Here is a 26,048-nt window from a genome sequence, read left to right as displayed (position 1 = left end):
GGTGGCTTCAGTATGTCTGAGTATTCTGGCTAAAAGCATTGGTGATAAACGAAGCAGTTGGGTAATAAAGTGTCACAAAGCAAATCCTCTCTTACAGCAGCCGTCCTACAGTCGCACATACGAGCTGAGACAAATCATTTGTCGGGCTCAGCTTACACGTAAAAGGTAACCTTAAATTAAATTGTGGGGTTTTACGTGCCAAAACCACTTTTTGATTATGAGGCACGCCGCAGTGGAGAAATACGGAAATTTCGACCACCTGGGGATCTTTAACGTGCACCTAAATATAAGTACACGGGTGTTTTCGCATTTCGCCCCTTCGAAATGCGGCCGCCATGGCCGGGATTCGATCCCGCGACCTCGTGCTCAGCAGCCCAAAACCATAGCCACTGAACAACCATGGCGTGTGAAAGGTAACCTTGAAGAGTGTAATGATGCTGAATAACTGTTTGAAGTAAATAAAAAATCTCGCAGGCGGAACTGATGCGGTACTTCGGCTACAACGTCGAAGTCCACAAGGTCACCACGGCGGACGGCTACATCCTAGAAGTGGACAGGATATTACCCAACTCGAAGGATAACAGAACGGAACAGCGGACGCCAATGCTGCTCGTGCATGGCCTCCTGGCAAACGCCGTATCCTGGGTGGCAAACCTACCTTCGCAAAGTCCAGGTGCGCATTTCATTCAACGGTAAAGGCGACCACGCTTGTACACGTTTAATCCTACATGGATTTTGATGTAGAATAGCATCATCACCATCATCATAGTCATGGTTATTATCAACCTGTTTTACATATCTGCAGGGCGTGGCTCTCTCCCATCGATCTATAATTACCGTTGTTCTGCGCCAGCTGTCATCGTGCTATGTCGGCACATTTCCTCTTTCATCCCATGACCCAGTTCTTTGCCGTTCTCGACTGCACTTCCCCTCTCCATGGCCCATTCAGTAATTCTAATAAAGCATAGGTTATATCTGCCCCACACATTAAATGGCCAACCCAAAAACCACCATTTCTTCTTGTCGACTTCAACCAGAATATCGGCTATACTTGTTTCACTTGCAGCCTTACCATGTCTTAGCGTTACGCCAATAATTTTTCATTCCATCCCTCGTTGAGTGGTTGGTTAGGCTCTTCTCAACCTCCTTGGCTGACCTCCAAGCACCCATTTCTTATGTTAGTACCGGTAGAATGGAATGATTGTACACTTTTCATTTTAAGCGTAACGGTAAACTGTCGGTTACGACTTGTCATGCAATTCGCACCGTATGTGCTCCAAGCCAGCTTCCTCATGCGAAATACAAAGCGTAGTTGTGCAAAATCTGACGCAGCTGTCCCCACAACCTGCCGGCCCAGACTGTCACCCTGCGTGCGATGAAACAGCTGTACAAGGGTTTGTCTAAGCATCGTTCCCTTCGCATGGAATAGGTTTATGAGCTCTTCTTCTAAGTTAACGCTGTGGTATAACATTTTCCTGTGTGGAAAGTTTAGCCTGGTTTACCCTGTAATGCTTACCGTCAAAGTGCTTTGAGAATATCACAAGTCAGGCGAACACTTAATGATGTATAAAATAGATACCAATGGTGGGTGCTGTCACGGCCTAACGCACATCTAGCGGTATGCATGACTGGAAACGTCGATGATTATTTATGCGTGCAAAAGTGCATAACGAAATGAGGCATTCATTAACGTATACTACTCTACTGCTTTAAAGAACCCTCGTCCGACTGCCACGCAACACAGCTAAACCACAAAGAACAGTAAAAGAAGTCGCAGTTTTCTATCTCCAGGAAGCGACACGCAGTCGCGGGAAAATAATATACCAGCAATTATTGCCATGATATATCGAATGCTGTAGCGCAGCAGTTTCCTCTACCAAGTTTAATAAAAGTTATTTTAGTAAATTATTAGGGGGTGCTTTAAAACTTGCCACAGTTTTTTCAGAAGTTTACAGGTCTGGGATACGTAAATAACGTAAAAAAAAGTCAGACGTTGAATATGTCACGCGTGTACTCAGTGCACAAGCAAACAAATTTTAATGTATAATCCTGCAGGCAAAGAAAGCTCTGTTTTAAAGAAAACCTGCTGGCTGCACTTCTCATCATTTTTCAGGCTTTCTCTTGGCTGACGACGGATTTGACGTATGGCTTTTAAACTCGAGAGGTGTGCCGCAGTCCAACTACCACGTTAATCTTACCACGAATGACCCGAAGTTCTGGAAATGGAGGCAAGTTTGTTATATGGGGCCTTTTTTGTTTTGTTTTATAATGTATGTCATCATTATAATGGCCACAAAAACATTTCATAGTTTAACACAGTACTTAATTCTTTTGTCCTTTTACTAAGCATTTGTGTATATTTTTCTACTTCAGCCATGACTGAGTACAGGGTTGATGTGTTAGAATACAAGGGCCGTTTAACGAAAACTATTCCACTCTGAGTTTATTGCAATCTTGTGACGTCAAATTTACGTAAGCGCCAACGCAAGCATCGGGCAGCGACATGCGGCGTTGTTTGAACGATTCAATCAAACATTCTCCTTGTTGATAGGAGCTCAGTTTTGTTTGCTTAAAAAGCCATTGCCTACCTTGACAGTATTTTCCTACCTAATTGGCTGACGACAGTCTACGAGTGCGCATATATTCAGTGGGGTTCGGTGGCTCCGAGCTATCGCAGTGAAAGTAGACGACCCGCTGAGGAGGTCGGCACCAGCGTCCGGGATTTGTTCACATCTTAGCTTGCGGTGGCTGGTTGAAAATCGCGGCGGCTTGCAACGGAAGGTTCAAAATACCGCTAGAATGCATCCTCAGCAAAGAAGTGATGGCACAGCGATGTCGCATACGTGTTGAAAGGGCCCGACAAAATCATACACTGCCACCAAAAAATTTTTGTTATACGCAGAGAACTTCAATCTACCTGGTTGAGAACTTTTGGCGGGCTAGTTGGTCTGAATCCAGGATAGAGTGTGTAAGCGCGACTGAAAGAGGACGTAGAAAGAAACAGATACAAAGAGACAGCGCTGCCTCTGTGTATCTGTTTCTTTCTACGTCCTGGTTCAGTCGCGCTTGCACACTCTATCATGGATTCAATCTACTCGTCAGCTCCTAGTAGTCGGCGCAAAAGCAATCGGTGGGTAGGCATCGTTTATTACCTTGGGACTTGGCAGTCACCGGCTATTCCAAAGAAAAATACTTTTTATTTTTATTTGGCATTATAATGCATGTTTAGTGTGCACACTTCACTTTGACATAGTGAGCGAGCTTTCGCGGTTTTGTGACGTTGCGTTACAGACAAGTGAAATCGACGCAGTCCAAAAATTTTTGACGGACTGGACTAACAGCACAGGACTCATGACAAAAAAAGGCGTAGAAACATTATTTCTTCTTTTCGTTCGGTCTCATAACGCATAATCAATGTACATTTCAGAGGGGGAGTTTTGACACTTTGCGTGCTGTTGCATGACAGACAGGCGAAGTGTGGATGAACCAAAAAGTTTTTGACTAATTGTGGAGGGCTAGCGTCAAGGGGGCGGTGGGGATAAACATTTATTGTAGAACCAGCACTTTATGATGGCCGGGCCAAAGCCTCCCGTGAGGGGATGTCGAGGGCTTGCCTCGCCGCCGCCTCACGGGCGTTCTGGGTCGCCCAGGTTGGTCGTCGAGGGCGAACTCTGCAAAGTGAAAAATGCGGACATTTATTTGTGTGTGGCAGACCGAGAGCTTGCATCGACTTCGCAGATGTTGCGGTGAAAACGGCTTGATACGCTCAAAACTGCTTTATTTAACAATGCACTGATGCGTTGACGCTGCAGTGGGCATTTTCGAGGTACTCAAAGGAAAAAAAGAGTTTAAGGTGGAACTCTGCCATTGAGGCCTCTAATGACAGATGCATGCAGTTTTTGGAACTCAGTTTACAAATGGAAGTTGTCACGCTTGGTGGGTGTGTTTACTAGGACTATGAAGCTCATTATTGGCTTCTTGAAAGATTTTAAAGAGTCATATTGCCGTCTTTTGTTTTAATAACACTTTGAAAATGTCATGCACGTCCCAAGTAGGCGAAAGCTTCACCAGGCAAGCAGGGCCGCTCATATAATCATGGTATCTTAAGGGCAACGTGGCATTTTTATGTGCAAGAATCCTGAAAAAGTCAGATTAAGGCTACGGGTTCATTGTCTGAAACAATTGTTGCGAAAATCTGGCCAATCTCAAGGGTTTATACCTGCAAGGCCTTTCGCGTCGCCTTAAGAAAGTATGGCCAAAGTTTGTTTTTTATGTCCTACCTTCGGCAAGGAACAAGTTAGGCAGAATACTCGTTGCTGTGAACCGATAATTCCTGCACCAGATGGGTTAGCATGTACGCAGGCCCTCAGGGCTGCGCATAGAGTTACGCCATACGGAGGACAACGTGTCATTTCTGGGTAAAAGAATGCCAAAAAGAATAAAGACGAGAGCTGCGGGATCATTGCCTGAAACAAATGTTGCCAAGGGTTTGTCAGTTGCAAGCACTTCACATTTGCGCGGCCTGTCGCGTCACCTTAAAAAATTAGGGGCAATGCCCGTTCTTAACGTCATAATTACGGCAAAGTTTGGCAGGACGTGCGCTTCTGTGAAAAGGAGGGCCGGCGTTGCTACCATCGATGGATGCCGATGCAGCGTTTAGGGTGCCTCAATGTCGTCCTCGCACTCTGCTTCGTACATGAAGAGGGCGAGAACGTGAGCATTGAGACACTCTAGCAAGTATTGAGCAGAGCGAAACGGGGACCGCTTTCTAAAAGGATGTCACCGGCAAGAATGGTTACGTTGGCGAGATCGGACGCTATCTGAAACATCTGGTAGCGGAACATAAGAGCACTTTCCAGCTCAAGTATTCAAGCAATCAGTAAGTCAATTACTCTATGAAATAAACCTGTTCCAATTGAGCAAAGTGTAGAATGACGTGGCCTATTTGCAACGCAGTTTCGAGCAGGTCGGCACGTTTGACATAGCTGCCACCATCGACTTCATCCTGAACGTGACAGGATTCTCCAAGGTGGGCCTCCTGACCACGTCGCAGGGGACGACATCGTCGCTGGTGTTATTGTCGATGAGACCAGAGTACAACGACAAGGTCCGTGAAAAAGGGCAAGCGTTCTTCCTTGAGAAAAAGAAAAATCCAGTACAGGAAATCTAGTGTTTCACTTTGAAACGGCACGTCACCTGCCCTGTCGAAAAGTTTGCGTATATTGTGTATGTTGTAAAGCGCCTTCGGGGGAGCGTTCTGCACAGAAATATAAGAAAAATTGCAGTAACGGAGATGGAAGGAAATTCTATGAGAGTCCCTTTACGCAGCATATGGTTATGTACCAATAGTTAAACCAGCGTGTGCAAGCGACTTTGGTCTACCGTAAAATAGCTATATGCATTATAATGATTCAGGTGATACACTCACCTTCTATATTGTTGGTTCGCAGCGCTCTAATCTTTAGTTTACGGAATTGTGATATGTATTAGTTTTTCATCGGGAGCAATGGGTTTTCAACTTCTGTGCTACTTTTCAATGTGAGTAATGATTTGCCTCATTCTTGGTGCTTCGCGGTAGCAGAATACTGTCTCGCCTCGTTTTGGTAAACAGAAACGAATGTGTCACTGATGGTGGAACCAATCACCTCTGCCGTCGAGCACAATGGCCCGGTGCTGCAACCATTAAGTCGAGATCGCTGTTTCTTTATTTCAAGTTTTCATTGAATATAGCTCGTCTAGAGCATAAGCAATGGTTGCGCTATACAGGAGCTATTTTGCACAATGGCAATCTAGGCGTGACCAACATGCACAGCACCCATGCTTCTCGCGTTCCAAAGACAGGTAGCTCTTTGAAACACTCGGAGTGTGCATGTCACGTTATCGTCTTCTTTCCTCGTGATAGCTCGCGCTTTTCAGGCGCCATTTTTCATTTCACTATCTTCGGGACCGGCCCACTTTCCCGCTACATTCCTCGTAGCAGTCAAGGCTAAGTATACAAATTGTGCGACGTTGTAGCGATTCTTTGATCGCCCATCATTGTTTGCAAAAATGAGCAGAGATGGGGGTTGTCACGTCTTGTTGCGCTTTGAAACCTCCCTTGCATCAAATAACTATTGTGGCAAGCTAGAATAAAATGCGCCATATTACGCCGTTTTACTGCCACCCCTGGGAAACGAAGTAAGAGGATGTCATAAGCCGACTTCACGACGTACGGAGTTTGAGATCACGGGACTAAAAACCATCCATAGGAAGTTTAAAACCACGTGATCCGAAAGCCTTGCGCAATATCACGTGAATAAATGCAACCATTATACTCTGCAAGCCCTCACAAGCTCCGCCCCCTTCCAGCGCTTAAAGGGACACTAAAGGTTACTATTAAGTCAACGTGGACTGTTGAAATACCATCACAGAAACCTCGAAACGCTTGTTTCGTGCCAAGGAGAGACTTATTTTAAGAGAAAATGCGTTCTGAAGCGTCCGCGTACCTCTAGCGCAGTTCAAATCGCCCGCCCTCCGATCGAGGAGTACTGACATCATGGTCTCATAGTGACGTTGCGCCATCGGTGAGTAGAACAGCGTGCGCAGACGGCGCTACGGCTTTTCTGTGCAAAACACAAACGCGCGGCCAGAAACAGAGCCAAGACAGAGCCGACAGCAGAGCGAAAGCGGGAGTATGGTGGCTAGCGGAAAGAGAAACGAATTACGTCCCACGTCACACGGAGAGTCCGTTTTCATTAAACTATAGGCTGCGGCGAGCTCGCAGCGTGGTCGGCGTGGTCTGTGAGAAGTGACGAGCCTTTTCGCACTCGCAACAGGGCATAAAAGAGTGCGAATCGACGCAAAATTCGGCCTAGAAACGTCCTTCGCCACAGCCAGGGCTCAATACGACCCAAGCTGGCACGAACCAGATGTCGTTTCCCGCACTGCCACCAGGCGCCACCAGGCGCCTCAAACTCCAGCGCAAGACGCCCAGAAGCTGGTACTTTATTCTATGACGCAAACTTCGACGCTCGTCGCAATGGACCCTGACACCGACAGATTGGCTCGCGATGGTGGGCTCAACTTCAGCGATTTGAGCACCGGCGAGCGCGACCTGCTGCTGAGGGCTCGCACTGCGTGCCGGCGTCGTTGCGTACTACGACGGCGGCCTCGACACCGGCTCTCCGGAGCGGGAAAGCAACGAGGGCTTCCCACGACATCACATGGACGTGGCATTCTCGTTGCTTGTTCCAAATGAAAGTTTCGCGAGCCAGCAGAACCCTCACAGCACGACGCGATAACGAAACTACTGAAACTCCAAAGTGTGCGCGGCGCAGAGTCCAGCGAAAACGAAACCTTTCGAACACCTATATTACTGAAGGGTAACGTCAAAATGTTATTTTTTCTTAGAATCGAATAGACGTAGACAAGTAGCATTTTTTTCCGTCTTATAATCGAATGAAATGATATTTTTAATACGAGTAGTTGAGTATTAGTAACACAAATTATGAGGAGTGCTTTCGTCATCGGGCTAGTACCGGAATGTCGCTGGGGGGTCTCAAATCGTGTCATGCATTTACCTCAATTTCTCGGTTACTAAAGCTCTGTTCGCGATTACATTCACGCCTTAGACGTTCTAGAACATTGCTCTACCACTTTAACTTGAGTTTTTGGTAACCTTTAGTGTCCCTTTAAGCGTATAAACTCGGTGACAGGCATGGCCATGCTATCGGCAAACATGCCACGGCAGCGCATAGGCCAACAGAGACAAAACACGTTGGAATGTTATCCACGCACGAGGTGTTCAAATCACAGGTGGCTGTTCAGCCTGCGCGATACCCGTTGCACAACCGACGAGCCAATCGGCAACCACTAATGTGCATGGCGTAAGCGGGAAATCGTCGAAAAATAATGTCCGCTAGATTAAAGGAATGCGCAAATTGTACCCCTTGTGAAAATCGGCGTCCACTGCCAAAGGGTTAGCACAAACGAGAATTCCGACTCCGCTAGCTTTGCACGGCGAACCTGCGCGGGTGTGCTCACCACTGACTTCAGGCCACGTCGCCATGCGGCTGCCCGAAAACTTCGTCCTGGACTCACCCAGTTTACGGCAGGTAAATTTTGCCGTTCAGAACAAAAGCCGTCATCCGCCGGAAGCCTATATAGGAAAGGTGAATTGCCGTGCCGATGGCCTATTGCTCTCCTTAATTAAGTTCTCTTTCCTTTGACTACGATGCTTACATTGTGGCTTCACTTCAAAAAAAATGAAACAAGCAAACCAACAAAAGAAAGAGCAAACAAGATACACTAATGCAAGCAAGTAAAGTAGGACTTCTTTTCCATTTCCGGAATCTGCAACTTCTACGCCCTTGGAAACCCTGAAATAAACGACATGTTTGAAGACATGCATGACAAAGACAACCTTCGCGCAAGCAATTCGACTGCCCCTCACCACTCCACTAATGCGAACTCCCCCCCCGTTCCACGGCGCGTGGCTGGCTTGACGGTATCTTTTTCTGTGGAAGAGTTACGACCCAACCCCTGGCACGCGTCGGCATGCGCGAGCACGTGCCAATGCGTCAAATCTATCAAAAGCGTCGGTCGCTGACAGGCTGACGCGTTGCGATGCGCAGAGATTTTCCCTACTGCCTATGTTAGAAAATCGTGCGAGGCGTCGCCGGCGATCACGAATCGGAGGCTGCGACGCCTCAGCTGCTTCTCGTCGCGAATAAAAATGAAAATAAAGTTGGTCGAAAAAAACTTGGAGCACGCTTAAGCTTCGCCTTTAGGAGGGCAACTCTAATAGCATTCAAAGATCGCTGACTATTTCTCACGCCTTCCGGGAACTGGAGCTTATGTAGCCGTAATGTTAACCGCGAAACGCTGGGGACGAACGCTACGCATGAAGGCGAGCTTTCTAGTAGAAACGAGGCCTCTTTTGTGGGCCGATCCTGGAGGTAGTGAACAGCCGCGCCATAGAGTTGCATACCTTCAGGTTTGTGTTATTGTTTTGCACTCTTAATATTTCAGTCTGAGAAGATTTAACAAAAAGACATGCGCTGTCGGTGTTTTGTTTCATGACATTTGTTTGTGGGCTGTCATTCTCAAAATGCCGAGGAATAACTTTGTTAGGAATGTAAGACAGGGAATGAGAAACCTTAGTTATAGAATGGCTTGCAAATATAACCCGCATGTACCGCATGTAATATAGCGATGCATGGCATATACGTGCACATGAATGTATTTAAGAAAATTTTCCCTCACGGACAATTCCGAGGACACCTGAGTTTCCGCGACACGGGGACGTTAACGCTGTCGCATTCACAAACTGCCGCAGGAGTCAAACCTACATCATCCGCATTATGCGTGCGGTGCTCTACCATTAAGCTGTAAATTAAGCTGGCTCTGTGTCCATGCTCCCATAACTTTCTTGGGTGTTTGTATGTGTGTGCAGGCTCTAGCCCTGGGAGTGCTTGCCACTGCCCACTCACGGCTATGGCGGCACAATTTCAACTTCCTTTCAACTGCAGGCGACATGTATTGCGGGAACTTAGGAGCCAATTGTTTCTCAGGTGAACATCTTCGTCGGCTATGCTCCCGTGGGAAACATCACGTACTTCACCTCGCCGATAAGGCTGCTCATTCCGTTCTCTGAAGAAGTCAAGGTACGAACCTTCACCTTGAAGTTCTATACCTCCACGCATCTAATCGATAGCCGTACTATTGACACCCGCTTGGCAGCACTCAGTGTAGTGCTTTATTTATAGACGGTTTTTTTTTAGCTTGTCCGTATGCATGTCGCTATATGCGCAATGCCTTACTACCAGACGTACGCGTACGGGTTGGTATCGCCATCTGGTGGCGTTGGGTTTAAACAGGAAGAAAAGAGCGCGATTTTTGAAATAGCTAAGTTTATTCTACTTCGCGTCAGGTGCAAAGTTTTGGCAGTGACGTAATCTTTAACATGCAGCCCATTTCTGCTTCCATTTTTCTTCGACAAGAACACTCATTTAGCGCAATAACAGGGCGCATAAATTTTGGTTGCAAAAAAAGCTGCAAGATGTCGCTACCAGCGCTGTTGCTGTACCTTGCCTCGATGCCAAACAGGTGGCGCTGGCACCGAGACAGGTAACATCGAGTTTGATACGACCGAATCTATTACAAGCATATTTAGCGGTACAAGGTAGATAGAGGCCTTTTGGGGAAGAGAAACAAGAATATGGAGATGCATACGAAAATTCTATAATCAGAAGCATGTATGGCATACCTGATTGACCAAAGCCGGCTAGGTGATTACTTGTCAGGGCCCCTTTTCAAAAAGGATGACAATAAATCATTATCATCATCAACAACTAGTTGCGGCAGGTTACGTCTCCAGTAACCCGATATTTCGTGATGCGTAGAACGTTTACGAACCAACTACAACTATATACATCATGCGCTAGAACGGCTCGACCAAGTTTTGCGAGAAGGCCGTGTCAAGATAAATGGGTTGCTAGCACGCTTTGGGGCTCAGGCTGAATCATTGTGACAACGAGAATTATTGCGGCTTTCCTGTGCAGAAGTACCCTGACAGGATAGGCAATCGTTGACACTGCCTGATGAACCTGCATCTATTTCACACAGGCACTCTTTCTCTCTGATGTGAATTCTCATTAATGGGAAGGTGTAGCTAGGGCCCAACTCCAATGCCAGATATTTAAAAATGTGTAAAACACAGAAATGCATTTCTGAGAACACCACTGGGGTCATTATTGATGAAATTCCTTGCATATGAGGGAAAACGATAAATTGCATGGTATGACTGTAGCAAAGTTTTTATAAAAGCTGCCAGAAATTGGTAAGTTCGAAAAAAGAGATAGAAGCGCTAAGTTTACAAATGTGTAGCGTTGCACCAAAAACATATATGGCTGTTATGTCAACTGCGTACGTTAGAGCATTTAAAATGGACAAATTTGTTCTTTTCTTCTTATTACTTTTTCCGCCTTTCATGGATCGCTGCAATGTTTACAAGAGTTTTGCAAAATCATATTCACATACTAGTGGTATATTTGACAGGAGTGTAAATATATAATTTTTCCCCACTTTAGATGTATTATTAAATGCCGTTTTAAGAATTCTGATATCTATTTTTCATGGCTGAGCTACAGATATGCAAACTTGATAGCCTTGTTCTTGTAAATTTTGGAATCCTTTACAATATTATTTTTAGAAATGTCAGCGTTAGATAATAAAATTTGCTTCCGTAGGTCACTGAGTTTTAAATTTATTATTAATTTGTGACAAACTTGATCCATTTCGGTGTAGTGGTTGCCGAGAAAACGATTTCTCCTTTCTCACGTATACAGATAAGATATTTTAAGCTAAAGCTTCCTCTCAAGACTCCATCGCAAAAGTTGCCTTACGTGAACCCGACAAACTTGGCTAGAATCGGCTTGTCGGCCCGAAAAACGGTCGTCGAGCTGGTGCAAATTATAGTTTGTCAGGCCAAGCGAGCGTCGAGGCGAGTTTCTGTCACTCACCTGCAAGGTGTGCATTGGATAACCCGCTTGGCCAGAGACGTGAACACAATCGGATGTGGCTATACAGCTCGTCATATGATTCGATTCGTTATCGTCGGGTTCATGCAAACGAATCTGTGCAGTTAGTAGCACGAGACAGAGAGAGAGAGAGACAAAAGGGGAGGAACGACAGAAAGGTTAGCCAGTGTAAGTACCGGCTGGCTACCTTGTGCTGGGGAAAGTGGTGAAGGGAATAAAAAGTGAAAGGAAAAAAAACATCGAGAAAACTTACTGGCCGGCTTTGAGAGAAAATAAACAGACCCTTCACTTTTGTGTTGTTCGTGCTTCGCGGGCCTGTCTTACCCGCGTATTCAGAAACGAATCTTGAAGCCGCACGCTTGACGTGATCTAAGTGACACCTGTCGTGAAGGCGCCGAAGAAAACGCAATGAGGGTCATGGGCACTTTCACACCAGGCGTCATTAAAATTAAGTCAATAGGCGTGGCCTTCAAGCTGAGATGCATTTTTGCACAGGGGAGTTAGAGTCAGCTCTTCTTCACGAGATATTACCCTCCTGCAGGGGGTCAACGACTTCATCACGCGTGGTGGGTTCCTGGTGACGAACCCCGTGCAACAAGCAACGCTCGCCACGACTTGCGACAGCGTGATTCGTGAAATCTGCTACGCGCCACTGGCCATCCTTTTCGGAAAGAATCCCAAACAGCACAACAGCGTAAGGACAGCCTAATACATTAGTAGCGCTTACAGCAGACGAGCGATGATGTATATGGGCGTTGTACGTGCATGAGTGGTTCGTGTAGGTCCGCTTACAACATGAATGCTGGACAATATATATATATATATATATATATATATATATATATAGTTACCAAAGAAGGGTCCTTAACTAGGCGAAAGAATCCCATATATTCATACAAGCAAAAGCAACAAACCACGATGATTTTGATGGCATCTCCTCAGGTCTAGCTATATTTTTGATTGCAAAAGGTTGTGGACTACACCGTAGTGCATTGTGCTGTTAAGGATCCAAGGATAATACTTAAGATTTTCGAGAGTCTTTACTGTGCCACAACGGCTCAAATACGAGCGAGTACTTTGAAATCCATGAGGCCACACTGGGATGCACGGGCGCTGGTCTATAAGCACGAAATTAAAGAAATTCAGGAAATATTAGCCTTCATTATTTCTACTAGTTACGGCAATAACTCTCTTCCAGCAAAATGAGCGAATGTACAATTTAGAAACAGTATACTTTATTAGTATAGGCTCCCAAGCCTGGGTCAGGTGGTGCTACGGACGCTACATGAGCAGCGCCGCTCGAGTGAGCAAATGAAAAAATAAATAAATTGGCTAGTGTGTGTGCTGGCTGCGTTGGTGTGCGGTGTACGGAACTACGGAGAGCAACATAGGTCTCTCGCGCATTTGATCGCACAAGCATGTCGTTCTGTGCCACAAGGGCCTCGAAAACACGAAGGGTCGACACTGGCCGCTTGTGAAGTTCAGATTTCCGGGCAGGTATACGTAGCGCAGGAAAGAGAGGAGGCAAGAGTGCAGCACAACTCTTGTGGGAATGGTCGAGTAAGTCGCGGTTGTTCTCTTTCGTTTGTGAAATGTTTATCCGCTTCAGTGCATGCCAAACTTTAAGTCAGTCGAGGGGGCTCTCGCATGTAACCCTGGCCCATTATTAAACGGGACACTGCAGGCTTCTAGCCTCAGCTGGGCGCCACCACTGACCACTGGAAGCTTTGTGCAGGTGCGGTGAGTGGCGTGATGTGATGCGATATCACTGCATGTCAAAAGTAAAAGAAAATGAAAAAAGCAAAAGTTGTGTCAAAAACTGAAAAAATAAACGGGAAGAGACTCGCATGGAAAGCCGCCTCACAACTATACGAAAGGAATCGCGTCAGGTGACACGACTGAGACCTGTCTGAAGGCCCTAAATCTACGACGATTTGGTACCCCCGTGACAAAAGCACTTTGGGTCACCAGTAAGTCCGATCCAGATCGGTTTCTTCTACACAGGCACTTTCGACCTCAATTTTGTGTGACCGGGATCCGATCAATTGCGATCTAGGCTGTGGTTTATACCGTCATGCCGAGCGCAGCTCAATCAACTGAATCCGGATTATTCGACCGTGAAGCAGCAACCATCCTTGGTCGCTGCATCACTGAAATTTTTCGATCACGATCAAAAATTTTTTTTCAGATCGGGCTTGATCGCGATCGAAAGTGCGCTTGTTGCACCTGTATGAAAGAACGGTTGAAAGCCAAAGTGATTCAAAGGGCCACTTCCCTCCTCTCGCAACACAACTCGCTGGGTCAAAATGTCAATGTCATTGCCTCACTCAAACCGTGCACGTCGAAGTAGAGCTGCAGAGAAATTCTCGTCGTCGCGAGCAAACTCTCATGATTGAGCGACAAGGCGAAGTAACAGCGCTACCGCGATTATTTACAAACAGCCAGGAAAATTTGGAGAACGCTTTAGCTTCGCCCTTAAAGGCTAAACCCCATGAGAGCGATTTTGTGCCCGACAGCGCAGAGCGAAGGCTTCGAGCGATGTATCGGGCCGTCGCTTGAACAGATCGCTCGGTCTTGTCGCTCGATCGCTCGGTTCGGCAAATCTAGAATTCGTCGCTCGTCGCCAGGAAGTGCTATGAATGACTAGTCAACAGCGCGAAGCCAGAACTGGATGTACGTTACTCAAACACTATACCGACTGTTGCACAGAAGGAACAAACAATTGAATTTTTATACGTGCAAGGACACGAACCTGCTGCAAGACACTCATAAATATTTTATGCTGATTTTTACAGTAACATACATCAACTTAAAAGTAAAAAAGCACGCGTAACGCTAGTTTCGGCGCCTATATTGCTGCCCTCATACCGGCAACACTGGGGGAGACGTCGCTCGAAGTCATCGCTCGCATGGGGTACGACTTGTAGGCGACGAGCGAACACGACAGCCATCTCCATCGCTTCGCTTGTCGCTGTCGCGCGCAAGATCGCGTGCATGGGGTTCATGCTTAAGAGTGGAACGTAATAGCATTCAAAGATCCCCGACTGCTTCTCACGATTCCCGGCACCTGCAGCTTATGTAGCCGTAATGTTTACCGGCAAACGCTAGCAGCGAACGCTATGCACGAAGGCGAGCTTTCTGGAGGAAACGCGCGGAGCCTCTTGCATGGGGTGATCCCGAAGGTTGTGCACAGCCGCGCCAAAGAAATTACATTATTAACGCGAAAGCGTTAAGGAGCCCGTGTCGCAGAAAAGCCAGTGTCGTTGCTGTCGGCGTCGGCGGCGTTTGCCGTGAGCGATAAATCCCAGAAGGCACTTCATAAACATCTTGCAAGATGGGCTGGTGAGAATCGAACCAGGGTCTCCGGAGTGTGAGACGGAGACGCTACCGCTCAGCCACGAGTTCGTTCCTTTAAAACGGGACAAAATCGCCTCTAGTGAATGCGGTGTTGCCTTAGAAACGTGTCGTAGAATGTTATACTGCGGTGTATATTGGTAATTATGACCATGTAACTTACAGAAGTCGCAGTTTCACGAGTAGCGAAGTACGTTTCCGCTAAATTTCTTCTGCGCTCTGCGCACACGCAAAGCCATCTTGCGGCAAACATAGAAGACCCCCTCCTCGCAATGTACGGTGCTGCCCCGACACGTGGCGCGCCACTCCGCCCATTACCGCATCCGCCTTCATGGCGCGTCGGGGCCCGGCTATCTCTGCCGATCGCGACGTTTGGCTGGCGTAGTGCGTTTGAGTAGGCGGGACGAACGGGGTGCGATAAGGCTATCGCGTTCCACTCGAAGGCGAAGCTTAAGCGTCCTCCAATTTTTCAGGGTTCTTCTATTGTCTCGCAATTTCAATATTTCAGTCCGAGAAGATTTAACACAAGAAACATGCGCTGTCGGTATTTTGTTCTGATGACATTTGTTTGTGGGCTGTCATTCTGAAAATTCCAAGGAACTATGTCAAGAATGGAAGACAACGTATGATCAACTTAAGCGATAGAATTGTGCGGCAATATAACCTGCATATAGCGCCTGTCCCATATAAAGGCATCGCATATACGCACACATAAATATATTCGGAAATTTTCGCTCACGGGGATGCCGACACTGATTTTTCTGAGACACGTGGCGCTTAACGCTATTGCGTTAAAATGACCAGCTTTAATTGACATTCCGACTTGCTGGATTCTGCGCACGGCGGTTAAGCATGCCTTCCTGCATTCCTTTCATACAATTTACCCGGAAATTTGTAGAATTTGATAGGTGGCTGTGGGCGCCGGGTGTTCTTTCCTTTTTCTACCTTGTGGCAGTTCCCTGAGCAGCAGTGCCAATCTCTCGGCCATCGTGAAACAGCTGCGAGATGAAGAGTACGTTTACAAAAGCTTGATCGTGACTGCCTGGGGGCACTGGCCAATGTTGACGCGGCTATCTGCTAGCAGAGCCCATGCACTAATACTTCTTCCGTGTTTTGAGCAATGCAGTGAACTGTTTCACCGTTTTTGAACGCTGTTCCTGCGTTCGCGATGATTTGAAGCGCCGACTTTCGGTCAGTACAAATGACCCAATATCTTGCCTCTGCCCTCTCGCAGACTAACCTCACTGGTTCAAAAATAACAAGTAGCTTTGGCGCAGTTGTAGACGATCGATGTGAAAATGATCGCAATCGCTTCCCACCAAGTTCAGAGATGAAAACACGCTAAAAACTGAATATTCGTCAGCGAAAGGTCCATCTGTATAGACCTGTACTCTTCCGCCTGGTCTTGTAAACAAATGCCAAAACACCAGTTGTACAGCCTCGAGAGGTGCGCCATGTCAGCTTCCTTGTGCATGCCATCTGTATCACAAATAACGAGCAGTGACGGTTGTGTCGAAAGCGGATTTTATGGTGATCATCGTTTGTAGACCGGTACTGCTGCTCGCAACGCTGATACGCTATATTGAAAGCGAGTGCCAGTCTGTAGTAGTAACTTGCCAAATAAAGTGCCTGAGTGCTCCTTCGGTCATGCAATTGAGAAAGTTGCTACCTTCTTCTTGAATGTTCAAAATACATTGCGGAAACGAAGAATGTTAGCAAAAAACTACGAGGTTTCCACAAGCGCCCCCTTTACAATGCAAGAAGTGGCTGTGATCGTGGTCACCAGGTCATCTATATAGTCAAAGGCAAACATATATTTGAAATACCTTTTAGTAGGCACACAGAAGGACCTTTATGATGAAAGTAACGCTGTCCATATGTATATGAAGTGATGCGCTTGGGCTTTCTACTGTTGACGGAACTGGTACGGAGGCGTGCGCTTAGACATACCGTTCATTTAGTGCGTGAAGGAATCTTGCGCCAACATTTAGCGACTACAAAGGGTATACAGTAGATCTTCGTTAACTCGACCTCTGATATCTCGGAATATAAGTAGAGTCAAATTTTTTTTCCGGCCTCGGTGTGAACCCATGTGCTTTTTGCACAAAACTCTGAACATCTCGAAATGTCGAGTTGAAAAATATTAGGAAAAGGGCAAGAGGGCAGTATCGGCAGCGTCACAATTGCACTCACATTTTTACTGGGCGACAACTTGCTAGCCGAATCAGACGACTATACTATACGGATATCAGTGAAATCTCCGTGGCTTAGGCGCTTTTTTATCTGTATAACTTTATATCATTTATTATTGTGTCATTATCATGTGTTCGTTCAGTTTTCTTGCAGCATAACATGAGAAATACCGAGTGGCCGATGTACTTTTACCTCAATTTCTCCACAGCAACTCAGGTATAACACGACACAACAGACTTCCGTAGAGGCATCTTGAAACCGTATATAGGAAGCGTTCTCTGAGACGTGTATACTTTTAGCGAATGGATGTCGTATACTTTCACCCACGCAGACGAGGGTGCCTGTCTACGTGGCAAACTTACCAGTGGGCTCCTCCAGCCAAAACGTGCTTCACTACGCCCAGGTAAGTCAACAGCTACAGGCGGTGTCCAAATTCATCCCCGAGCCACCGCGTCTTCAATGTTACGGAAACAGATCTCAGACGCTATGCCTTCGCATGTTGCATACACCGGAAGCGATTTCGGAGCCGGAAACACGTCATGGTCGCCGTGCTTCGGATACCGCCTATCGCTCACCTCTAATAACGCATATATGTGTCAGCTAAACGCTTATTATAATCTTATTCATAACTGTATGCTTTAAATAGTGTGTGCATTTCGTTGCCACGCGATCGGTACTCTCGTGACATCACACACAGCTCGGGATCGAACCCGAGACCTCGTGCTCAGTAGCACAACGCCATAGTGTCTGAGCTACCGCTTCGAGTCATCACGTGAGCTTAGCTACACCTTTATTGAACTAAAATTAGGGCCACTTGTCAATTTGCAATAAAGTTTTTGACGTCTCGGGTTCCGTGCTGAAACGCGGTTCGCTTTGACGCCGACCTCTCGTGTTATCGCCGTCCACAAAAGGCACAGCGAAATAAAAAAAAAGAAATAGTTCCACTGAAATAAGCACAAAATAACCATGGAACTCTTACCTCAGTTGATTCGATCCCCGTTTCCTGCCTTTGAACGTTGTGCGAAGATAGAAACTGCATGTGATATACATTAATGTTATACAATCAATTATTCAGTTACCCAATATAACCCTAAACCAAATATTATTGTGAAATTCAGAGCACCTGTAAAGACCTTCAGGGCGAGAGCGAACATAAGAGGAGCCTTTCTTCTATATTCACCAGAAAGTTGCATGTAAAGCATCAGCGCAGGACAACCAAGCAGACACAACCTAACAGAAAAGTGGGATTTTAACGCAATAGCAAAAGTGCAGCAAAAAACAAATATTTTTACCCGCCGTGGTGGTTTATTGGCTATGTCATTGTGCTGCTAAGCTCAAAGACCCGGGATCGAATCCTGGCACCGTAGGCCGCATTTCGATGAGGGCGAAATGCACAAACGCCCGTGTGCCATGCTTCGGGTGCACATTAAAGAAACCCAGCTGGTCGAAATCAATCAGGAGTTGCCCCATTACGGCGTGCCTCATAATCGTATCGTGATTTTGGCACGTAAGAACCCCAGAATTTAATTTGAATTTTGACATATAATCCAATCGCTAATACAAAAGCAAAATAAATTAAACATTGCCGTGTTTTAGAGATAGTGGACCCAAAGTTAGGGAACGCAATCTCCTCGGCTTACACATGTACGCAAAATGGGTAAAATGAATAGCATTACCAAACATCGTTCCTGCACACAAACAAACCCAGACGAGCAGAGAAGGACAACATGAGAAACCTAGAAGGACAACCGGCGTTCTTGTTGTTCATCTCCACTCGTCCATGTTTATTTTTGCGCTGGAACGATGTTTCATAAAGGTAAAACGAGATTATGTTTTTTGGATTTGCAAAGATGCCCCGCCACGCTATTTATAAAACTTTCTACAACTATCACTTTACCACACTGCACGTGATGCGGTAATTAGTTTACAGCAGCAGTATTAAAAGAAAACTCGGGTGTTGCGTGTGTATCATCGCTTACCTTTACTCCGGTAGGGATGTTTGATGGGAGGTCATTCCATTCCTGCATTGCAAGTAGTATAACTGGCTTCGGGTAAAATAATTTCTGCCATATCGGACATTTCATTGTGGTTGTGTAACATCGGCTGGGAAACACGGCTGACGGTATAATGAAACAATTCTCACCAAGTGGTGCTTTATATGTAAGGTTCTCAACGAGCGAACAAGAGAATTAAACTTAGCACGTAGAGATAAGTTTTCGATTTTTGTAGTCTCTTTTTTTTTCTAATGCGGCGAAATTTGCAGAGAGAGTTACACATGGAGCACTTCAACCCAACCAGCAGCCTCACTGAAGTGTGAGAAAACTGTCTGATCCCTTGAAATCAGCTCGCTGGAATGTCAGGTCTTTCCTTACTGGCAGCTTTATTTATTTATTTTGTTTCTTTTGCTTGTTTCAGGTTTACCGGGCCAAGAATCTTGTTAGATTCGATTACGGAAAGGAGGAGAACATGGTTAAGTATGGACAGGTACGTGCTGAAGTCCACGAATATACTGCGCAGTTATTCCGCAAGTACTGCAGTATCATGCCGGGTTATGCGAATAGTACTTGAATAATTGTAGTAGTAGTGCTAATAAATACTATTACTACTATCTAAGCGGGAGATCGGCAGCCACTTTAATGACAATGTGTCGGCGGGGCACAATCGTCTCTGAACGGAGTGTGCAGTAAGCTGGTTTTCGCAGGGGCAAAAACCGAGAAGAAATAAGTTCCCTATAAAGGCAATCATTGTTGCTTGTCGACGCCTTCGGGCAAGCAGATGAATAGAACGTGCTCGTTGCAGTTGTACTTTGACGCATGCGTTCCGCAATCTCAGAGGCCATGTTCCGCGTGCTTGAGTTGACGACAGCGTCGCATCACGGCGCCACCAGCACTGCTGCACTATAGTTACTCTATAGGAGCCTGTGCTGTAACTCTGCGCTGTACTGGGGTTTCTCGACCTGTGCGTGGCCTCTGAGAAGCACGTCATCGACATATCCTACGCTGCACTGAGCTGCAATGTTGACAGGGTGAACGTTCACAAATGCAATTCTGTGCTTTAAATCAGAAACCTTGGACGGGTTGGAGATTAAACTGAGGTCGTTGGGCTGACTGGCTGTGGGGGCCCACGGTAAGAATATGGTACGAATATATTTGATATAAATATGCCGTTTGAAGCGGGGCAGTCGCACAAGCCAGCAAAGTCATTCTAGCACGAGTGTAGCGCCATTGTTATTTATTTATTTATTTAGAAGAATACTGCTGGCCTAAGTACCCGGCATTAGGCAGTGGTAGGCGTACAAAGCAAACGTGACATTACAGCATTTCATACATGGGATTGTAACAAACATATTATTGTACTCAAATCACAATGAGGACAAACCAGCATACAACTAGCCAAGGATTCTTAATGGTTTTAATAAGTAACTATTAAGCGACGCTACTACTATGTCGTCTGACCATGACGTATTAGGCTGTGATTGCGACAATCTCGTGCAAAATTTTTGCATAAACCGTGGCGTTGTTCATCATGTTGGACTAGCAGTTACGTGCGACGTCGTGGCACAGATATATTCAGACAGTGTGCTTTAGAAATTCTTGCGCAAAGGTTTGATTATTTAAGCAAATACATAGGTGCTCATCTGAGCGACATGTGATCCCTCAAACTAGGGATATAATTACTCTTGAAATTACTTTATCAGTAAGTGCCGCGTAGCACCTTCGTCGTTCTGTGTGTGTGTTCTTGCCTATTGTCGCTTGTTGGAGATACGCAGCACATTCTTACACGGAGTCAGTGCGCCTTATAAGGTCCCTGGTGAACATTACGTATATATACCCTAAATTGATGCCGCAATATATACAACGAAAAGAACCGATTCCTTTTAATAATTATTATATATATTCATTACTATAGTTCCTTACGCTTTTACAATATCACTGATTTCGTACGCATATCGAATAGGATCCACTGTATTATTTGTAATTATATTTCTATTGAGTTAGTAACTGCACTACCGATGTCGTATTTGCCTAGTACTAGGTTAGTGCTTTTTGCTAGCTTCAGCAGGTTATAAACGTACTAACCAATATTTTAATACTTGCACTTACTAAAAAGGTAGTGGTAACTTGTTAGTATTTAGTTAGTGAATATGACCATCTTTTTTTAATAGTGAAGCTTCCGAGGTTGGACAGCTTGCTTGGAGGTTATGCACTGAGCAGGACCTCCGAAATTGCAGACAGACGCTGCGAAAAACTCATTTGGGATCGATTTATGGTTTGCGTCTAAGCGCCTTTCAGATCAGAACGCTAATGACAAAATGCCTAAACTTACTTCTCGTAGGCCGACCCACCACCATATCCTTTGGAGAAGATTCGAGTGCCTTTCGCAATCTATCAGGGCCTGGGTGACATTTTCGCCGATCCTGAAGACGTGGACGACCTAGCGGAGCGGCTACAAGACGTCCTCGTGCTGAAGCAGGTGGTGCCGGATCCGGAATTCGGCCACCTCGACTTCATCTTCGGCTACAATGCCACTGACATTCTCCACCGCCACATGATAAACCTCGTCTCAAACTACACATCCACGAGCGCTTGACTGTGCTTCTAGACCTGGTACCGTTCTTTAAAGGTGCGCTTATATCTGCGTATGGAATCTCTTGTGGCATATATGTGTGCGTAGTCCGTTTGTGTGTATCTCCGCCTCGATCGACTGGTTTCAAGTAAACATTTTGTTTAAAGTGTGCACGCGTGCTGTTTCCTCTCTTTTCTTCCCCATCTTTTCAAGCGCCTTAAGCCTGATACTGCCGCAGTTACATATTACTGGCTGCTGTAAATGTTACTCCGATAGAGGTAATAGAGGTAACATAATTTTGAATCTCATATTGGCATTATGTAGGTTAAAATGCCATTATTACAGGTAAACAATTTAGCTTACCTACAGCTCCTTTATGAACGTTGCTTTGTTTATATGTGGCAAAAGCTAAGATTTTTTCGTCACAGTAACTCTAATGCCGAGAACTTTGGCGCCCCAACGGCCTCCTCACGGGGGCTGTTGTACCCACAAACGTGAAGCCTTGGCCTCTGAGGTTAGATCACATGCCGCACAATCGCAGAGGTGGTCTCTAGCACCTACATGGGCCATTGGACTGCCTTAGAACGTTCCATGGCGTTCCGTAGAACGTTTCATCGGAGCGCTCCATGACATTTCTTAGAGCGCCATGAAACGCCAAAAGTGCACCTTGAAAATTCGAGTCCTGGGTTCGGTCTGTATTTTGAATTTTCACCGACCGATACCTTGCGTTCGTGTGGTTAAATTTTTTTTATAATACTTTTGCTCTGCGTTCTCTAACACACTAAGAGAAGGTCTAGAATAAATATGGTGACCAGAAAACGGCGTTGCAGAGCCCCTTTAAGATCTGCATTTTTTTATTCATTCAGAGGGCGCTACCAGTGAGGCATCGATTTAGACACCACTTAGTGTGGCCTATTGTATGAATACGGTGAACAGGCATGCGCTGACACTGTATAGTAGGTCAAATTCCGTGCTACATAAGCCGGAGTGTTCCTGTTATTGCCCAAGAATGGGGTAGGCCAAATATAACAAATCAACGGAGTTAAATTTCAAGGATATTGCATTAGCAAATTGATATAATTGAGAAATACGTACGAGCAGGCATTATACAGTTATTTTTTAAAGAATATTCAGAGTTCTTATAAAAAGGCTGAGCATAGGGAACGTCGAGATCTTGGGGCGAGTTCCTCGGCGAGGCGGACATTCTTCGGCGTAAAGAACTCAAGTTTGAGAAGACTAATTTGAAAAAATTTCATAATTTAGAATTATAACCTTAGGGGCAGTTGTTTATATGACAAATTTGGAGGCAGTCACATTTTCTTCACCCATATGTTTTTGAATCTTGAAAAATCGCACCTTATTTGAGACATTCGTAACGGAATCTCAACCCTCAATCCAGGCAGTATTCACACGCGTACTTGTTTATCTTTTTGGGTGAACGGCGGCCGCGAGATTCGATCCCGCGACCTCCCGCAGTTGAGGCGGGCACTTCTACCACTGGGCCACGACTGAGTGGTATACGGCGTGGCCCAGTGGCCCAGTTAGTTTCGTCAATCCCAGATTTGCCGCCTCATTATTCGCAGTCACTACGACGTGGCAATATCGAAAGCGAGCATGTCGGCAGCACAGTAGAGGCAGCCTCGCTACCAGATTATATGGAAACAACCCGTGACAAAAAGACGAACGGAATTTGAAACGCAACGCCTCCGTCAGACATGGCAGATGTACTCACACGGCACGTTTTGCCTGGCGGGTATCTGCCACGACTGAGCCGTATCACTATTTGCCGCTGCGTGCCATAATTCAACTATCATCGCGCACTTCATCACCGAGCAGCAGCAGCAGCAGCAAACGACTTTATTGGGGTCCTGAGGAGCTAAGCGGGGGCCTGCAGGTCCCTACCTAGCCGTTGGCTAGCCCCATGTCGGAACAGAGATGCCATGCCTCTCCGCTCGTTCACGGGACCTCTGGACAGCCAGGAGCTGGACGTCCTGCCTCGGGTCTGTGATGGCCTTCGTCTAGTCTTCTTCTGTATTAAAATCCTGTAACACAGGGCACTGCCAGAGCATGTGATTTAATGAGCTAAATTCAGTGCCACATCACCGAGCATTTGCATCTGATGTAATTCAAGCGCTGTCCTTCTTGCGCTTCGAGCCTCCCAGTGTGACTGGTTTTGATATTGCCTGGTTCGAGCGTCGAAATTCAATTACGAATATATTGAATTTGGTGCACCTTTCAAAATTAAAAAAAAGAAAAAGAAAGTAATACGAGTGTATTGAAACGTGACTGCCTCCAAATTTTCCATATAGATATTGCGTCCAAGGTTAGAATAAAAACACTTATTTAACAAGTTTTTGCAATGGGTCTTTCCGAACTTTCGATACTCTCGAAAAAAGTATGTACACCTCTCCTAGAAACGCCTCTGCCAAACTGCCTCGTTCGCTACACTCATATGCTTTTTTATGAAAAAAATCTGTATATTAAAGAAGATCACCCTGTATGTACTGGTTTTCCGTCCTGCCGTATTGTGTAATTAAATAAAAGGTCATTTTACTCGCTGGCCGTAATTACTTGGTCTTAATTAAACGGTCCAACCTGGTTCAATGTACGTGACTTGGGGATCACTCCCGATAATGCTTCGCCATAAAAGGCAAGTACGAAATTATTTCTTGCCTATATAGGCATTCTCGAGTGTGATATATCGCAGATTTGAATTCTCCGTCACGCGGCTCAGAGCTCATAGGTCAGTGCCGCATTCCCGCCTGAAGCACGCAACTGCAGATCCACCGCCAGACATTACTACATAAACTATTGTTAGCCACATTACTGCAGTACTGACCGGCGAGAATTGTGCCCGCATTGCGGAGACCCGTTTTACAGCGAGCGTTTATTGGAGAGCTGTCTTCTGCTGTCCGTATGCTGCTATGTGAGGGGTAACATTGTTCAATTGCAGCTGCTTTCATTCTTGAGTGTAATTAAACAAGGGAGGAGCTTGCTGCCGTGCAGCTGCAAAAACTTGCGAGTACAGCCACAATTCCCTGTTCCCAGTCCACCAGTTTAGAAGCAAACCTTCGACGAAAGAAGGGAATTTTTGTTTTACACCCGTGGGGATGGCTGTGCTGGCGCCCGCACCGCATTGGGTAAGGATGTTCTTGCTGCTTGCCCCGCTGACGATATCGAGGTCGGCGGGCAGCGATGTTGCCGAAGAGGCCATTCTGGACCCGGTATGACGACGCTTGTGTTTTCTTATCCTTTAGTAAGAATTCAAGTATGACATGTCTTAATATGACAAGTTCGGGTAGGCGTTTTATGCCGAAGCTGCTAAGGGGAAAGTTTCTGAATGGTTTTCGTGTGGCAGCGTCGTCGGCATCAAATGTCAGCGAGAGAACAGCTAGCAGTGCAGAGTGCTTCTTAGCCTTGCAGTGGCTCTATTACCAAGGCATTGGTGAGAACACAAAAGTACGTGTCGTATAACATCGAACGCATCCGCCCCAGGATCGATTATGCATTGTCACTGAGAAAGCCACCAACGCAGTCTGAGTCGGGGCTCCGAAGTGGCTGTAGGAGTCGGCCATTGGAACATGCCCTCGCACCCTAGCTTTGGTAGAGTCGGCGTAGCGATGTAGATCAGATGTAGCGTCACTAAGCTCGAGTGCAGTAAAGCAGTTGAAGCTGATGAAAGACAACGTCGTCCTTGGCGAGTTGGGAAGGAGAGTGGAGCGTATAAACCATTTAATTCTAAGTACGCTCTGTTCAGCAGTTTCGTCGAGCGTGTCATGGTAATCGCCTATCCTGTACGACATAATTTGCCTGTTTAAGTCATGATATTACAATGGGTATCAAACAACGTGTGCATAGCGATGCAGTTTTCCTGGGTTTCAGACAGGCGTTGCACGTTGTGCCGCACAATGAACTGCTTGGGAAGTTGTCCTATATTGGAAGTCCGAGCTCGCTTTATCTGATCTCACTTCCTTTATTGCTCCTCCCCCCGCCATTATGGATCCACTTCCAGGGGCTTGAAACTTCCTATCACTATTTCAGTTACAATGGGACGTTTGGTATCAGTACTTTTCTTTACTACTAGTTAAAACGCAGCAAGTTAACCGGCAATGGAGGAATCAGCGCTAGGCTTGCACTGCTGTAAAGCAGCTTTCGAGCGCTGAAGTAACACTTCTTTAAATTTAACTGTAGGCCAATGGAGCTGAGGAAAATAAGGTCGGTCTCGAGGCGTTTTATGCGTCACAAAGTAGTGTGAAAAGATCACGATATCGTCCAAGTAGCAGAGGCACGTCTGGGACTTGAGGCCGCGGAGGATGTTGTCGACCATATGTTCAAAAATGGCAGGCGGGTCGCAGAGCCCGAATGGCATCACATTGAGTTCATATAAACCATCGGGTAGAAGGTAAACTGCCACGT

At 46.0% G+C, this 26,048-nt stretch overlaps 1 protein-coding gene across 1 annotated transcript; it reads left to right on the top strand.

Annotated features, from left to right (window-relative positions):
- The first annotated feature begins 453 nt into the window (after positions 1-453).
- Positions 454-21,803, top strand: LOC126543663 (gastric triacylglycerol lipase-like). Its single transcript, XM_055061122.1, has 8 exons — positions 454-673; positions 2,114-2,228; positions 4,957-5,107; positions 9,552-9,644; positions 12,061-12,213; positions 17,398-17,469; positions 19,482-19,550; positions 21,402-21,803. The coding sequence occupies exons 1-8, from the start codon at positions 484-486 to the stop codon at positions 21,654-21,656; spliced, it is 1,098 nt and encodes a 365-aa protein (XP_054917097.1). The 5' UTR covers positions 454-483; the 3' UTR covers positions 21,657-21,803.
- The last annotated feature ends 4,245 nt before the right edge of the window (positions 21,804-26,048 follow it).

Source organism: Dermacentor andersoni, chromosome 10 (genome assembly GCF_023375885.2).
Source record: "Dermacentor andersoni chromosome 10, qqDerAnde1_hic_scaffold, whole genome shotgun sequence".
Taxonomy (NCBI): Eukaryota; Metazoa; Arthropoda; class Arachnida; order Ixodida; family Ixodidae; genus Dermacentor; species Dermacentor andersoni.
The sequence above is the reverse complement of the archived record's forward strand: the minus strand, read 5'-3'. Positions and strand labels throughout refer to the sequence as shown.